The 17156-nt window shown below is 47.4% G+C and overlaps 1 protein-coding gene across 1 annotated transcript; it reads right to left on the bottom strand.

The window, feature by feature from the left end:
* Positions 1-9672: 9672 nt before the first annotated feature.
* Positions 9673-13759, bottom strand: LYPD5 (LY6/PLAUR domain containing 5). The gene is made up of 5 exons (XM_004693936.2): positions 13696-13759; positions 11333-11461; positions 10701-10877; positions 10344-10490; positions 9673-10033 (listed from the first exon to the last, which is right to left on the bottom strand). The coding sequence occupies exons 1-5, from the start codon at positions 13751-13753 to the stop codon at positions 9780-9782; spliced, it is 765 nt and encodes a 254-aa protein (XP_004693993.1). The 5' UTR covers positions 13754-13759; the 3' UTR covers positions 9673-9779.
* Between the last annotated feature and the right edge of the window lie 3397 nt (positions 13760-17156).

The raw sequence follows: 17156 nt of genomic DNA, 5'->3' as shown, positions 1-17156 counted from the left end.
CTTCATAAACACGCATCTGAGACACAGACGCCCCGGGGCCACATGCAACCAGCCGAGGTAAATATGGCACTTATGGTGTCCCAGACACCACACGTCACACACCTGGTGGAATGAGAGCTAGACAGCTGCAGACACATAACATTTAGAGGCACTCACAGCCACCCCCAATCACCCAGCCCACAGAGAAACATACACTGACGCACATCGGGGGCACTGTGATGCCAGCGCTGAGGTTCCTAGAAGGACTGACAGCACACACAGATTCACCCCAAAAGTGACTTCCCGGGGTGCACAGCACCCCCCCAGGGAGAGAAGGCACAGGGTCCTAGGTCCCATGCCCACAAGAACTCTATACCACAGGCTATGTGCAAAGAGTAAGACTGACAAACCAAGTTAAATGCCACTAATCCCCCCACCGCCAGCCTGCCAGGCCCCCCAGGGCTCTAAGATGTGGGGCCGCACAAACACAACATACTAGATACAGCACAGTGCAACACAGCACCACAAACGCAGCACTTCCCATCACAATCTGCAACAAGCGCCTGTGTCCAGCGAACAGCAGGGGTGACTCAGAGATACAGGCAACACAGAGCCTGTAACACCCCAGCGCAAGGTCATCTGCAGTCATGCAAACAGCACAGTTTGGGGGCTACTGCCCAGGCTGGGATCTGGGAAGGTAGAGACCCTCCCCAACAGGGTCACATACCATACCTGAGACACAGGATCCCATCGCTGAGTAGATACATGAGTTTACTCACACAGTGCACCACGGAGCACTCACACATGGAACAGCCAAAGCCAGACAGGACAACCCAGGGCATCTCCCAGAAGGACACACTATGTGGAACGTGCCAGCGTGCACAGAAGTCACGCACAGATCTGCACCTCGTAGTACGGCAGGGAGCAGGAACACATTGGCATCAGGACCCCAAATACCAGGCACGAGATCATGTGCGTTGAGCTCACATCAGACCCCACTCTGGGGCAGCACTGGGCCCCCTCCCGTGTCTGGTGTCATGTAAGAACACAGCCAGCCACAGGAAAATGACGGGCCTGGCAACACACCAAGACACACCAAGACAGCCACACAGGGACACACCCAGAGACACCAAACCACACACACAGACACACCCAGTGACAAAAACAATTCCCACTCGAGGTGAGAGTGATGGGGGCCACACCCAGGTGCACCCAGACACCTTGCATGTGGCCACTCTGCAGAGGACCAGCGCCCCTGAGGCTGCAGCCAGGCGCTGCTCCCCCTGCAGTTCTCTCCGCTTCTCTCTCACTTTCACCAGCCACAGCAGCCTCTGGTTTGTCTTATCTCTCAGTCCGTCTGTCTTTTCAGCTTGTTTTTCCCTTTTTAGGCTTTATCTGTTCCATCTTGCCATGTTTCTGTCTCTTTAAGTATCTCTGACCCACTCTGGCCATTTGTTCCTTTTCTGTCTCTCTGGCTCTGCCTCTCTGACCTCCCGGTGTCTCTGTTAGCATCTCTGCCTCAGTCTCCCCCTTGGAGTCTCTCCTTGTTCTATTTCATTCTCTCTCCCTGTCACTATCTCTGCACTTCCACATCCCTCTGTCGCTGACATGGGCTTCTGGCTGTCTTCCTGTCTCTGTTTCTTGGTCTCTGAGTCTGTTTCATCTCTCTTCTTTCTTGTCTCTCTGCCTCTGTGTTAGTCTCTGCCTCGGTTTCCTTCTCCTGTTCATAGCATAGCTAAGGACAGCCTTGCTCCTTCCATTCCTACCCTACCTCCCCTTAGGCACAAGGGCCAGATGCAGTGAGACTGCAGTGGCCTGAGGGTGTCCAAGGGCACAGACCAGAGACCTCCAGCCCCAGCCCAGGTACAGCTTCTGTACCTAAGGGCAGCACCTGTGAAACCAACTCAGAGGTGGGATGGGGGTGGGGGTGGGGGTGGAGCTTGAGGGATGCAAGCAGAAGACATGGGGACAAAAGGGTAAGAATTTTTTTTTTTAAATCAGAGATGAAGATAAAAAGGGTGAAATAGAAAGTAGAAGCCAGATTCAACACTGGGAAGTTAGAGCAGAGGGAAAGTTTGTCTCCAAAGAGACCAGTAAACAAGAGAAAGCTGAAAGCTGGATGTGGGACAAGCCAGGGTGGGTAGCCGTGGGTCACAGCGGGAAGGACACCTGCCTCCAAACTGAAGTTCTTCGGCTGTGGGGGCCCAACTGTGGTCCAAGAATCAGCTCCCTCCAGCCCAGGGAGGGGCTGAGCCAGGAGGTGGGGTGTGACTCAGGGGCCCAGAGCTTCCTGTGACTCAGCCTTGATCTCAACCCTGGACTGGGAAGTAGAGGGGAAGTGGGGTCTCTGTAAAGAGAAGAAAAGACTGTTGGGCTAAGGAAGGAGGGACTGGGGGTGGGGCTGGACTCCTGGATCTGAGGGATGAGGGGCTGGGGACCAAGGGGCTCGGGGAGGAGAGGATTTGGGCCTGAACTCATGGATTTGGGGGAGGAGGGCATAGGGAAAAGGGGCTGGGGACCTGCACTCCTGGGTCTCAAGGAACAGGGTCTGGGAGATGAGGTGTAGGTGGGAGTGAAGGGGGATGGGGGAGAAGGGACTGAGGGAGGAGAAGCTAGAGGCCCCAACTGGAGGCTGGATGTCAGAGGGAAGAGGGGCCTAGATCCCCTTCCTGGTCTAGGAAGGTTACAAGAACTGATTACAAAACCCCTAAAACTTTTCCTTGGCCTCATCCCAGCTGCCCCACCTTCCTTCGTTCCAATCTACCCTGTCTCCGGGCCTGGAAGGGACCCAGGTGCCTTGGGGCCCAGCCGGAAGGGACCAAGGACAAAAGCTTGTTTAACTGGGCAGGGTGACGAGGGGAGCGAAGAGGGTGTCTCAGGCGGAAAGGTCACTTAACGCCTAGGGCTTGTGCTGGCAAAGGCGGGGCGCTGGGGGGGGGGGCACATCCTGAAAGTCTGAGACTGATAGCTGCTGCGCCACCAGATTTTGGCCATTGGAGACTTCAGGGCATTTGGGATACTGCCACCTCATGGTGGCCTTGGGAACTGCAGTTCTGTCTAGCTAGTTTTCTGTTAGCATGTTATTTATTGAGCACTTACTGAATGCCTGGTACTATTCTAAGTATTGGGGGTATAGCAATTTCAAAACACAAAGCCCTTGCCCTGTGGAGCCTCCAGACTAAAGAGATATGTGGGCCTATCAGTGTCAGCTGTTCTCTTGCTTTCTCTGTCTCTGAGTCTTGCTTCCTTCTCTGTATCTCACCGACTTTGATTCCTTGTTTGTCTCCTGGGCTTCATCTCCAAGGTCACGATTTTTTACTTCTTCCTTTTCTTTTGGTTTTTATTTTCTCTTTCTGACTTTGTGTTCCCCACCAATTAAAAAGTGTGTATATGGCTGTGTTAAACACATGTGTGTGTGTGTTTATTTCACATTTGGGGGGTCTTGAGACCTCGGCTCAAGTCTTGACAAAGACACTGACTTTATTTTTGTGTGGAAGATGACACACATCTTGCCTGGATTAGAGACAGACCCAAATATGTATCTAAATCTGCTGTGTGTCCTGTGAGAACTGTAAAATGGGGGTGATGATCCATCCTTATGTCACAGGATTGCTTGAAGATTAGGTGAGGTGGACTATTCAGAGTCCTGAACAAAATGCCTGGAATCTGTTGTAAGCTCTTATGGTATATTGTCTCACAATGTACTATCAATAATTCCTCCTCTCTTTGTGCTGGAAGGTGGGTTCTCCCAAAAGTTAGGCTATGTCCTTTCTCCATCAGTCTGGCTGCTTTGTGACTCGCTTTGACTAATAAAAAATGGCAGAGATGGGCCCTCTCTGGTGGCACAGCAGGTTAAAGCACAGCACTAAGAAGCTAAAGTCACTTCCGCATGAGTTCGATTCCCGCCTGCCCCGAAGAAGGTGACCACCTGGCGCGGCAGACCTCTCCTGACCCGCCCCGCTGCTCCCCTCAGCAGTGTACTTCGTCGATCTGCCTGTTCTGCTCCCCACTCTGTCTCTGGTGAAGCCTCTTGCCGCCCCTAAGCCTCTGGCCCCTAAGCATGGCCTGTACCCCATGCACTAATAAATAAATCTTAAAAAAAAAAAAAGTGGCAGAGATGATGCTGGGTCAGTTACAGGTGCAGTTTTTGAGAGACCGAGGGGCTTCCATTCTTATTCTCTTAAGCCCTCTGTAAAGATCATGCTATGAGGAAGCCTGAGTTAGTTACCGAATGGAGAGGCCATTCAGAGGAGGATTAAGGCTTCATGATCCAAAGTCCTGATTCAGCCCCAACTAAATGCAGCTGCATGTGTGACCCTCAGAGAGACTCACAGAAGTGCCAAGTCAACCTCAAAGTTGTGAGGAATAGTACATTTTTTAAAGGACACTAAACTTTGGAGTGGTTTGTTACACAGTAATAACAAATAAAACTTTTCTGTTCATGCTTATGTTTGAGGTTTTTAATAATATAAACTATATATGATATAATGGAGGAGATATAATAGATGTAATGGAGTAGATAATGAAAACTATCTTTATAAATTGCAGGCAGTATAATTTTGCTTCTATCTTCCTTCATGCTTTCAATCCTTCTTATCTTTTATATTCTCTTATCTCTTCTTCCTTTCTCCTTCTACCCTTTTCATCCTCCTGCTTTTCCTCATCCTCTTCCTGCTTCTCTACTTCTCTCTCTCTCACTTGCCAAAACTCCTCCTGCCACTTTCCCCTCCATTTACCTCTTTCCATCACATCCATTTTCCTCACTGATCCTCAAATTTGAAGGTCTTTCTTGCCTCAAGGTCTTGGTACTTATTTTCCCTTTTGCCTGAATGCCTTTTCCTCCAGCTTCCTCAAGAATCATTTGCTTATTTTATTCCTTTACCTGTTCAAAAATGGTCTGTTCTTTGGCTACTTAAAAAATGTTATCTTCCCTCTCCATAAATAATCCTGTATCCTATTTATTGCTTTGTCTTTAACATGACACTTAGGAATAACTAAATGATCCTGTTGTCTTATTTGTCTAGTCCCTGATAAGGACAGGGACCTTGCAATCTCTGGTGTTCAGAGCACTGCCTGACATGTGCTCAATGGTTATTGGCTGAAGGAATGCTTGTACTGATTGCCTATCCTTCACTCTAGTCTCTTACTCTGTTTCACACTATCCTGGAGGTGGGAAGGCTATCATTTCCTAATTTCCCTGCCTTTTGTCCTTTCCAGCTAGGTGAGTTGCTGTCTCTGGTTCTGAGATCCTATGCTGTGGATCTGTCCTTGGTGCTGACCGAGGCTCCCACTTAATTAAGCTGGCGAGAGCAGTGGAATATTGAGAAAGGAGTGATACATGTATGACCCAGACACTGAATCATCTGGATCAGACATCTGAGTCCTAAGGGAGGAAGTGTCTGGATCACTGAGTCTGATAGGTGTTTGTTCTGTTTTATCTATCTATCTATCTATCTATCTATCTATCTATCTATCTATCTATCTATCTATCTATCTACCTATCATCTATATGTCCATTCTAGCTATCTACCTATGCATCGATCTACTCATGCATGCATAATTTTATATACAAATATACTTATTGTGGAAACATAAAGAAGTGAACAGAAGGCCTTCTCTGGTGGTGCAGCAGGTTAAGGCATAGTGAGTTAAAGTGCAACACTGCAAGCTAACTTCCGGTGCTTCAGTATGAGTTTGATCCCTGCCCCGGAGGTGATCCACATGGTGCAGCAGACCTCTCCTGTCTCATCTGCTGCTCCCCTCAGCAATGTACTTCGTCAATCTGCCTGGTCTGCTCTTTTTTTGTATTCCTGGTTGCATGTATTTATTGTACTGTAAAGTTTCTATTTTTGCTCTAAGTAATTTACATATAATTATTACAATGTGAGAGGTAATATTATAAAGACAGTTTGTGTAATAAAATAATGAACTAGTTTTAAAAGATGTGTAACATTTAAAAAATGTTACACAATTAGCTTGAATGAAATCACAAAAGGAGAGCATTAAAAAAAATACCAGCTGTGGGAGTAGTGATTCTGCGGTGATTCCTCTCACTACCACTGAATCTCATAGGCCTGTACCCCAGTTCTGTATGCATAAATAAATCTTTTTTTAAAAAAAGAAGTGAACAGAAGTTAAAATAAATCCCAATGTATCCTTTAACAACCACTAACTCACAAGTAATTGCATTTCATCTGTCTTCAGCCACTTATGCATATACCAGTCTTTGTCCATTCTGTCCTGACTTGGCATGCTCTTCCTTCTGCTTCTTTGCCAGTTCCCACTTGTCATTTAAATGTCTCCTTAGGGATTGACTCTAATCAGAAACTTCCCCTAATTTTCCTCTCTGGAGCTACGAGAGCTGTCATATTTTATCAGCCAGAGCTTCCAAGGTTGTGCTTTTTCTTTTTTTTTTTTATGCATCAAGAACTGGATTATAGGACAGAGGCACAGTGGGTGAGGAGATTTTCCAGAGACAGAGTGGGAAGCAGAGCTACTGAAATACACTGCTGAGAGCAGCAGCGGGAGACAGGAGAGGTCTGCTGTGCTTAGGTGGGTCAGTTTCCTGGTCAGGGATCAAACTCAGCCTGTCCTTGTACTAGGCACTGAGACTTAATCTCTAGACCACCAGGGAGGCCCAGATAATCACTATCTTCATCTACAATTGCATACAAAGCCTTTGGCCCTTGGAATGGAATTAACAAAAAAAATTGTCTCTTATGTGTTTTTCATTCCTGACATGTTTGTGAGATTGAGATGTTGTGAATTATAAGAAGTATGTAATTATATTTATATATTATACATATAAATTACAAACATCTTTAATTCAGATGATCAATTGATATTTCTCACATACAATCTTGTTCACCAACCCCCAAACCCTTGGAATTTCTTCAATGATAAGAGCAGCTGGGAACATCTTTTATCACAGTAACTGGCAGCCTGCCCTCCATCTTATAAAAGTTTATATGGGTTTATTATTACTCACAACATGCTCCTTTGTACCTCCACTGAAGTCAGTGAAGGTGACTTTGGAGATACTTAACGACTGCGATTGGTTACCAAGAAAATCAGGGCAAGGGACTGTATGTTCTTGATAAATCAGTCAGCGATGATTTAATCATACCTAAATAATGAAGCTGCCACTTAAAAAAAAAAAAGAAAAACTCACACAAGCAAGAAAAAAATGGAGGGGATTCAGAGAGCTTCCAGGTTTGGAGACCACAACCACAATATTGTCAGGTGTCACTATGCTGGGGCCCAGGCTCCGCAGAACAGAAACGCTTTTGTTGAGGACCACACCCTCCATATCTTTTTATCAATCATTGCCTCATATACTTTAGTGCCTTTAGGAGTAAATCAGTAATCTAGTCAGTAAACGGTTTCTTGAGTTCTAAGAGCCGCTCTAGCAAACTAATAAAACTCAAGGAGGAGTCGTGGGAATCTCTGACTTGTGGTCAGAAGGCCGGGTAATAATTGGGGCTTACAACTGGACCCTGAAGCGGGGCTAGGGAGTCTAGTAAGACTGACCCTTTACCTGTGATATCTGTTGTTTCCTTTAGAGAGATAGCGCCAGGAGGGTTGAATTCTCACAGGGCCCTGTGCAAGCCGAAATGTTTCCACAGAATCAAATGCCTTTGCTTTCCCTCACACCCCACACTCAGGTGGGAAGTCCTATCAGCTCTCCCAACAAAATCTACTGTTTATCCAACTCCTCTCATTCCCACTGTGCCACCCCATCATCCCATGCCTGAGTGGTACAGAAGCTACCTCCTTGAGGGGCTGTTCATGCCCCAGTAACCTGTGTAAAATGTAAACCCTGTGCACAAGAGAATAGGCTGTGGGGCTTCACGTGTACGAGTTTTCAAAAGAGACAAACTTGATCAGTGAGAGATGTCAGAGTAATGGCTGCTTCTGGGATGGGAAGGCCTATGAGGGAGTCTTTGGGGTTAGGGAAGAAACGTTTTATATCTTGATCTAGTGGATGTTGCCTAGATGTGTACATATGGGAAAATTAGGCATTCTACTGGGTGTATTTTATAGCTTGATGAAAATGTTTTATGTAATTATATATGTCTTAGTTATATATGAATACTATCTGCAATATTACATACAGTGTATAATGTACATGATATACACCTAGGTATATACTATAAATAATTGTTGTATGATATACATATTATAAAACTAATATAATAGGCAATTGCCTATTATATATCTTATATATTATACATGACATTTTATGTAATATGTAGCTGTACATTTTATATCTTATATGTTACAATATGTCATGTATTATTTTATATCATATGTAAATATATTACTATCTATATAATTATATATGGTACATTATATATAATTATTACATATATACTATACAGCAGGGTCCTCACTTAGTATCCATGATCGGTTCTTGGAATCTTGAAAACAACTAGAATGAAAGCCAGTTCTCAAATAACATCTTTTAGCTCAACATTGACAGGGACTGGCTTGTGCTGGATGTTATAACATAATAAAATTAAACAAAATTATGTTTTCTGAGGATCTGTTATATGTGTGTATTAATTTATTATAAATATATATAGTTATATATACTTCACTAACATATAGTCATATAATTATATATCATATATCATGATTAAATATATAGAACATATACATATATATTCTCTATTCTATATAATTATATATTTATAAATATGCAATATATAAATATACAGATAGCAGTCACGATGGAATGTGGTTTTCTTACCATCATCACATCAAAAATTGTGACTCACACCTCCCTAAGGCAGTGACTGTATCTGAAGTTCATGATGTCGTATAATAACTGCCCCAGATTTTTTTCCAGGCTGTCTTCTCCATCTAGAAAGCTTTTGTCCTACTCCTTTTTATCTTTTAGGCTTTTGCTTATGGTGTATTTCCTCCAGGAAGTCTTCCCTGATAGCCACTGGTTGCAAATATTGCCTGGCTCAGCTTGGTCTCTGTTAAATTAATCACCACCCTAGTGTTTGGAAGGGAATTGGCCAGTGGTGCATGGCTCTCCATTCACTAGCTTCATGATCTCTGGCAAGAGTCTTCCCCTATCCTTTGCTCCTCTGTGACATGAGGCTCATAATAACCCAACAGCCCACTTAACAGGTTGACCCTTGTATCCAGGCCTTTTAGGTTCATCTCATTAAATCCTGGTCAGACCACGGTGAGAACCATAAAAAAGAAAGCATTGCCCTGTCAATGTCATTGGCAGTGCTTTTCACCACCACCTATAAGTGAGGAAACATCTGCACAGAGAGGTTAAGTAACTTGCCCAAGGTCACCCACAGGCTAAATGGTGGTGCTGGAGTTTAAACCCAGGCAGCTTGGGTTCAGGGCCTGGGCTCCTAACCTTTAGGACCTGCTGCCTCAATAGCCTTTCAGATGCTAATGAAGACATGTGGGCGGCGCCTGCTGGAGCTGCTCTGGGGCCTGGTTGCAGAAGAAGAACCTAGGGAAGCAGGTCTGGTGCCCCGGGCCGGCCGGGGTGTGCTTACTTAGTAATCCCTATTACTTACTCTTCCTGCTTTTCACGCAGGGCAGGATGTGTCTGTTCCACCCCACCCAAAGAAGCTAGGGACCTTGCCCAATTTCTCCTAGGCCTGCTGGCAGGTAAGGGCGGCGGTAGGGAAGAGGGCAGGAGGGAGTCAGGCACGCAACTCTTGTTTGACATTTTCCAGTGAACCACAGTGTGGGGGCTGAAGCAGGGGGTGAGGGCACAGGATCCTTTCATGAAGAGGCTGGGGGCGGGGAGGGGGCGGGGCTGCCTATGAGGAGAGCCTGAGGGATCCTTCCAGAATGCCAGCCAGGAGGGGAACCACCAGGAGCAGGGCCACAAGTTGGGGTGCAGGAGGAGGCGTGGCAGCTGAGGTGAAGGACTGGGTCAGAGAATCCCTGTTGCAAAGATTTCCCTCACAGCATGCGCCCTGGAGGTCAATGTTTGTCCAGGGGCTGGTGGTCCCCATGACGGTGCAGGAGGGCCGGTGGCAGGTTCTGATGTACACAGGGACTGAGAAATTGCCTGGGTGGGTGGGGAGAGACAGTGAGAGAGGTCAGAACTGAAGGAGGCAGTTATAGTGGAAATGCACCAGAACCTCCAGCCCAGAGACTAGGGCCCAGGGCAGCCTCCTCCCTCAGACCATAGCCAGGCCTCCCTTCCTCAGACAAGTGCCAGCCTTGTCCCTCAGATGAACACCGCAGCTCTTCCCTCAGACGTGTGTCTCTGCCTCTCAGACCCTTGTTATGCTTCCTCAACAGGACTTCCTGATGCCTCTCCCCTCAGATTATCCTTGCCTCCACGCCCCTTGCCTCCCTCTCTCCCAGCTTCTTACCGACAGTCATTTGGCCATTGCCCTGGAAACAGACAGACTGGTCCTGGTGACACTGGACTTGTCGGGACTTTTCTGGGGCGCAGTCCTCTGGATTCATCCCCACGCAGGCATAGCATTCAGTGCCACTGAGTGTTGGTGGGTTGGGTGCTGGCAAGAAAAACAGAGGCACACTGAAGTAATGGTTCTCAGTTTGGTGGCACAGGTTGTGCGCTGCAGCAGGGCACCCACCGAGCCCGAGGGTGGGCAGGAACCCTTGCAGGCAGGGAGGAGGCAACCAGTGGAGGCCATGCCCCTGGCCTTCCCAGCCCCTCGCTGCCCCCACCACACACACACTGCCCAGCCCTGCTTTTTGCACACCTGGGCTCAGGTTGGGGATGGTGTCGTGGGTCATGAGGTTGGTGTTGCACAGGTCAGTTTCACAGCCCCACACGGACGAGTAGTCGGGTGGCAACGCTGTGTCCTTGGACTGCATCTGGCCGGTGCGCGGGCCTGTCCAGCAGCCTTTCTGGACCATGGTCAAAGAGGAGCGATACCCTGCGGCCGGAGGAGATTGGGGCCTGGCGTGCTACCTCCTCCCAGCTATTATCCTCCTGCCCTTTTACCTCTTTTCTCTCCTGCTGTCTCTTTGCTCGCAGCCCTGCAGCCCTGACGGGTGGGTCCTGCCTCTCCTTCCAGCCCTGCCCCTCCCTCCCTTCCTTCCTTTCAAACTCCACTTTCCCTGCGTCCTCTCCTCAACCCATTCCTCCTCCTGCCCTTCTCTCCCCCATCTCCTTCCTGCCCTGCTCCCCTTCCCTGGCGCCTCCCCATTTTCTCTCCTTGCCCTTCCCTTCTCTGCCTGCTCCTCTTTTTCTTCACCTCCCCATCTCCACCCTTAACCTTATTCTATCCAATTTCACCTTTCCCCCACCCCCACCCATCTCTGCTCTTTGACCCTGTCCCCACCCCTTTCTTCTGAATACCCTCTTTTCTCTCTACTCCCTGCCTCTCACCAGTGTCCAGGGACAAGACAGCCTCAGTGCATCCCTGGGGACAGGTGACCTCATGGAGTTTCATGCCACTGAGGTCAAAGGGGCCGGAGTAGGTTTGTTGAAAGCTGTAGCATCGCAAGGCTTGGGACTCTGAGGAAAAGAGCAAGGGTGTGGTGAGAGGAGCAGCCAGGCACAAGGAACCTGGCCTGGGTTCCACCCTGAAAATGACAGTAACACGGGGAGACAGGCCTTGTGACTTCCAGAGGCCCAGAGTGGACCCCGCAAGTAGTCATGGCTTTGTCTATCTTGTGGAGGAGAAATGGCCTCACTACACCTACCACAGTCGACTCCAGAGTCTGCCTCTCCCAGGAAGTCCACTAAGATTTACTAAGATTTACATAAAAGAAGTGATTCTCGCCTGCTCTGCCTGTCCCTTCCACCCTGAATAAGCTCAGGATGTAGCACCAACAGGCCACTGATGAAAAGCCAACACCCCAGGATACATAACAGGCCATGCAGTCCTGTACCTACCTACGTATATATGCAGCCAGTCTGGGCAGTAGGTAGGAAACACTTAAACACTGATATATACAGCAAGTCACAAAACTGAACAGACTTGTGCAAATCTCACAAATATATATAAAAGACTGCTAATGAATCCACAAGGGTTCTGTCCTCGCAAAATACCTAACACAAAACTGCTAAGAATGCCCCAATCACACACAGCACCTCACGTGTACACAGTCAGACTCACAGACAGAAAAAGATGCGGATACAAAAACAGCTGCAACCCACAGACCCGAGGACACAGGAGGTCACCCCCAGGAAGAATCAAGCACGCACCCAAGCCTCACAGACACAGAGACCACAGTGACACAAAATTAGAAGCACATGAAGAGACTACACACACACACACACACACACACACACACACACACACACACAAAATGTAGCACAACACCACATGCAATTTAAATTTAAATTTAAATCACAGACAGGTTCTCCCTGGTGGTGCAAGGGGTAAAGTCGCAGCACTGTGAAATTATCTGCAGCCACTGCAGTGTATGATCCCCACCAGGGAGCTGACCCACATGGCGTAGCAGACAGCTCTTGACCCTTCCGCTGCTCCCCTCAGCAGTGGATTTTGGTAGGTCCATCTGTTCTGCTCCCCACTGTCTCTAATGAGTCCTCTCACCACCACCCCATCTCTGGCTTGAACCCCAGTGCTTGTATGCATAAACAAATAAAACAAATTGTTTTTAAAAAGTGATGCAACTTTTAAAAAATCATTTAAAAAATAAAATCACAGACCAAAAAAAAAAATCACAGACAAATACAAGCCACATGGAGACAAGACACATGAACACAGCTATACACAGAGAGACACACATATATCAAAGTAGCTGAGCACACAGACCCAGGGATAAAGGCATGCCTACCCGACACAGACACAGAAATACCCAGGCAGGCATAGGCACGCAAAACTCTTTATCCATCACTTTTACAAAGAAAGATAAAAAAACTTGTAAAAATGTGTGTTCAGGCCCTCCCTGGTGGCGCAGCGGGTTAAAACACAGCACTGAGTAGCTAAAGCCACTTCTGCATGAGTTTGATCCCCGCCTGCCCCGGAGGTGACCACATGGCACATCAGACCTCTCCTGACCCGCCCGCTGCTCCCCTCAGCAGTGTACTTCGTCGATCTGCCTGTTCTGCTCTCCACTCTGTCTCTGTGAATCCTCTCACCGCCCCTGTGCCTCTGGCCTGTACCCCAGTTCTGAATGAATAAATAAATAAACCTTAAAAATAAAAGTGTGTTCAACCACCCAAACATTGAAACTGGTGTGGAGAAACACACTGAGCCTAACACCCACCGGGCGCTCCACGCACAGACACAGCTCTCCCGCTCTCCTCCACCCACCAGCTGTGCACAGTCACAGCTGCCTCCACCTCCAATTCTCCGTCAGATCTGATGAGTTCCTCCCTGTCCTTACCCAAACTCAGGGAAAGGGATGCCTGGGGAGAGGTCAAAGATGCCTGCCAGTTTGGAGAAAGTCCCCACACAACTCCCCAGAAGTAACCCTTGAGTGAGGGGGTCTTTGTGACAAGGAGGGTGAGACAGGCTGGTAGGTAGACAGACAAGGGAGAAGATGAGTGATGGGGAAGAACAGGAGAGAGGAAGAGAAATGAGGACACAGACTCTAGGTCCCTCCCCCCTCAAACCCAGGATCCCAGACCCCCAGCCCCTCTCCCCACAGATCCAGGATCCTATACCACAGCCCCTTCCCTCTCAGACCCAAGATCCCAGACTCACAGCCCCTCCCCGCTCAGACCCAGCAGTCCAGGTCCCCGGCCCTTCTCATCACTGAACTCAGATGTCTGGGTACCTGTCAGGTAGAACACAGCCCCAAAGAGGCAGAGCAGGACAGCTCTAGGGACTCCCATCGCCAAGGTGTAGTGCTCAGCACAGACACCGAGGACAGCCCCTTCTGTTCTTCTGCCTGGCTGGTTCTTCCTGCCCAGCCCAGGCATCCCGGCTACCCAGCCTGGCCAGGATGCCTCAGCCCCGCCCACCTTCAAGCACAATCCTCCTAGATAATCATGATCACATCACCGAGGAATCACGACAGAAAATTGTTGAGGAAGGAGGGGGGTCCTGGGCCTGAGAAAAGAGGGCGCAAGGGGCCTGTAACCTTAATATCCAGTGGGTTGGTGTTTTGCAGACTCTCTCTGTATTCTAGCCATTGGGACACATCGCCGTTGGATTTCCTTCCTCTCCCTCCACCTGAACACACACCACTCATAACTCAGATACAAAAGGCCTCCAATCCTGGGGCCTTGTTTCTGGACCCAGAACAACAATATCAACTCTTCCTCGAAGCCTCCTCACTTATCCACCACACTCAGCCTCAAGCTGAGTCTCTCCTGCCACCATCACCCTGGGCTGTCTTCCCTATCAGGTTATGAACTCCTCAGAGGCTTCAGGTGATGTTTATGAAGTTGTATGAATGAATGAGATAATAAGAGAGAAGGGGGGGGTGTTTCCCGAGAGGCAGAAGAGAGACACAACCCAGCAGTGTAGATAGATGTAAATGTAGACAAACCCAAAAGTGAAGTGAAATACCTGGATGAACAGGACACACACAGAAAATGTATTAATAAATTATTATTAAGAGAGGCAGCTCCCCTCCCAAGACTGCCCACCTGTCTGTGCAAGTTTCCTTTTTTCCCTTTCCTTTTTGTCAATTTTCATTTTTTTAAAGTTTTATTTTATTATTTATGCATACAAGAGCTGAGATATGGGTTTGGGAGTGGTGAGAGGATACACCAGACACAGAGTGGGGAGCAGAACAGATAGATCTACCGAAATACACTGCTGGGGGGGGGCAGTGGGGAGATGGGAGAGGTCTGTTACGCCCTGTGGGTCAGCTCCCTCACCAATAATCGAACTCATGCTGCAGTGGCTGTTGATAGCTTCATACTGCTACAACTTAACCCCTTGCACCACCAGGGAGGCCTCCCTTTCCTTTTTAATATAATAAACCTGTTCTCTGGGATATAAAAAATTATTAAGTGAATGAACTAAAAATAATGTTGCAGAAGACAGAGAAGGCACACACGGATCCCTGTCCCCAAGGACACAGACAGGCCCACATGGACACTCAGACATCAGGCAGATGGGACATTGACATGGATTGCAAACACTTGGAATTGATCAGAGACCCTAAGCCAACTCCTCTTGGCCCAGTCTCTTCTTTTTTGGAAATACCAATGTGATGGCAGTGGGTATCACAGGCGAGCAGAGAACTGATCATGGGCCCATGGATGGGTGGCACAGAGTTGATATAAAGGCAGTGGCCAGGAAGGGCTTGATCCCCTGAGCTTGACTAAATCTTACAGAAGTTTCTTCCTGACCTTCCTATACTTAGAGCATTTGTTTTAGGAAAATTGTCACTGCAAATTTGGGTTTTTTTTTTTTCCTTTCCTCCCAATCTCTGGCCAGTTTTGCAACCCTTGAAGAATGTCCTCAAGAACCTGAGAAATATCCCTGAAATGCCATCAATGTTTCCAAGACTGTGGGAAGTAGGAGCTGAACTTGAATAAACAGCAATTAGCAAACACAGATTGATTTAGTCATTAAGAAAAACCTTTGCAAATCATGAACAACTCACTGCACTGGGCACACCCCAAGGACCAACCTCCAACATCCTTCTACCAAACCATATAATGCTTAAAAGCTCTCTAGGTAAGATTTCAGCAGAGTTGAAGCCAGTCTCTGCTATTGCAATAGTCTTGAAAAAAAAAGTCTGCTGTGTCTGTTTAACTTTAGTGCAATTTCTTCTTCAATGACAGACAGCTAGGCACAGTGGACACTCAGAGGCATAGTCTCTTCATCTTCCTCTTGCCAAATTTCTGCCCCTCCCATTGGGTTTCATTTCCCAAACCTGTTTGCATCCAAATTCTTCTTCCCTATTCTAGTCTCTGCCCCAGGCTCTCCACTGGTTTTCAGAAGCCTTGGTAGACTGAGCCCAGGGGTGCTGATGGTGGTTCACAATTTCCGAAACCAAGGTTAGAAGAGTAAGCAGGACTGGACTTAGAAAGAAGTCTGTAAATCAGCCCCAATAAAGGGTGCCATCTACCCCAGGGGGAGCTCTAGTGACCCCCCAGGAGGCTCACAGACCAACAGCAGCAACTCACACCTGATCCTGGTGAACAAATCACAGTCCCCATCAGACTTTGTTCATTCCATTTTGTTTTTCAACTCATCTCCTGAGTTGAAATAAAAATTGATCACAGGATCCTTCAAGATGAAATGAAGTTGCCTGGAGTAGATAACTTACCTACTCCCCAGTTGGAAGGATTCAGTGAAATGGTATTTCTTCTTACCATTGTGTTTTGGATGTTGAATGCTCTTATTTAAAGGGAGTGATTTTGAAGAGTTTAAATCGAAGAGTTGAATATCTACATATTCAAATTTGAATTTTGAAATTTCATAGTACATATTCAAATGAGATGGTGCGTAGCTGGATTGGCAAAAAAAAGTCGTATTTAATTAAAGCATTCTTCATTCTCCCCCTCTTCCAGTCATTTCTTGAGATTTTTCCTGCAAAGTTTATATGGAAATAGAAGGTAAGTTCAGGTCCTGTTCTACTCAGTCATTGATGGATCTGTATTTAAATACATCCTGCTGAAATAATAGCTGTGAAAAAATTTCCACCAACCACTATATGTTTTTCAAAAATTAATTTAATGATCCAATAATAATTTTCTATTTTCCAACCCTGATTATTTTTGTTCTTTTTTTAAATTCATAGTAAGTGCAGGGGAGGCATCACAAGATTGAATCACACAAAGGGGACAGGTAGAAGGGGCAAGTGAAGCAATTGACACAGCCAAAACAGTCAAGTTTCTCAGGTGCCAAAGCCTCATGCCAAGATGTCCGGGTTGTCTGCAGGAGGTTCCAGTAGATAACAGACCGCTGGGGGCTGTGTCTGAAGTTTAGCCCCAAAAGGTAAAAGATAAGGACAGGGAGATGAAGCTCACTACGGAATCTCCAGTCCTCTCAGATTCTATTCATAGTCAGCAAACCTAGGCTCACTAGGAGTGAGCCCCTCCCAAAGAGGGGCTGTCTATAAAGGCAGTCTCTCCACCAGCACAGGGCAGTTGTTCCTCTGCCCCCTGTGACTAGCAGGTGCTTCTTTCCACCTGTGCTCTCCCTCTGCAGGGCAGCAGCCTCCTGCCTGCCTGTGACCTGCACCATGCCAGGACTTCTCTGCACTGACCCCCCTCAGCGGATCCGGTCTCCTAAGGCCGTCTGCCTGCAGCCATGAGGGTCTCTCTGCCAAAC

Source organism: Condylura cristata, unplaced genomic scaffold (genome assembly GCF_000260355.1).
Source record: "Condylura cristata isolate star-nosed mole 26May11 unplaced genomic scaffold, ConCri1.0 scaffold00041, whole genome shotgun sequence".
NCBI classification, from domain to species: Eukaryota; Metazoa; Chordata; class Mammalia; order Eulipotyphla; family Talpidae; genus Condylura; species Condylura cristata.
This window is presented reverse-complemented; position numbering and strand designations above follow the sequence as displayed.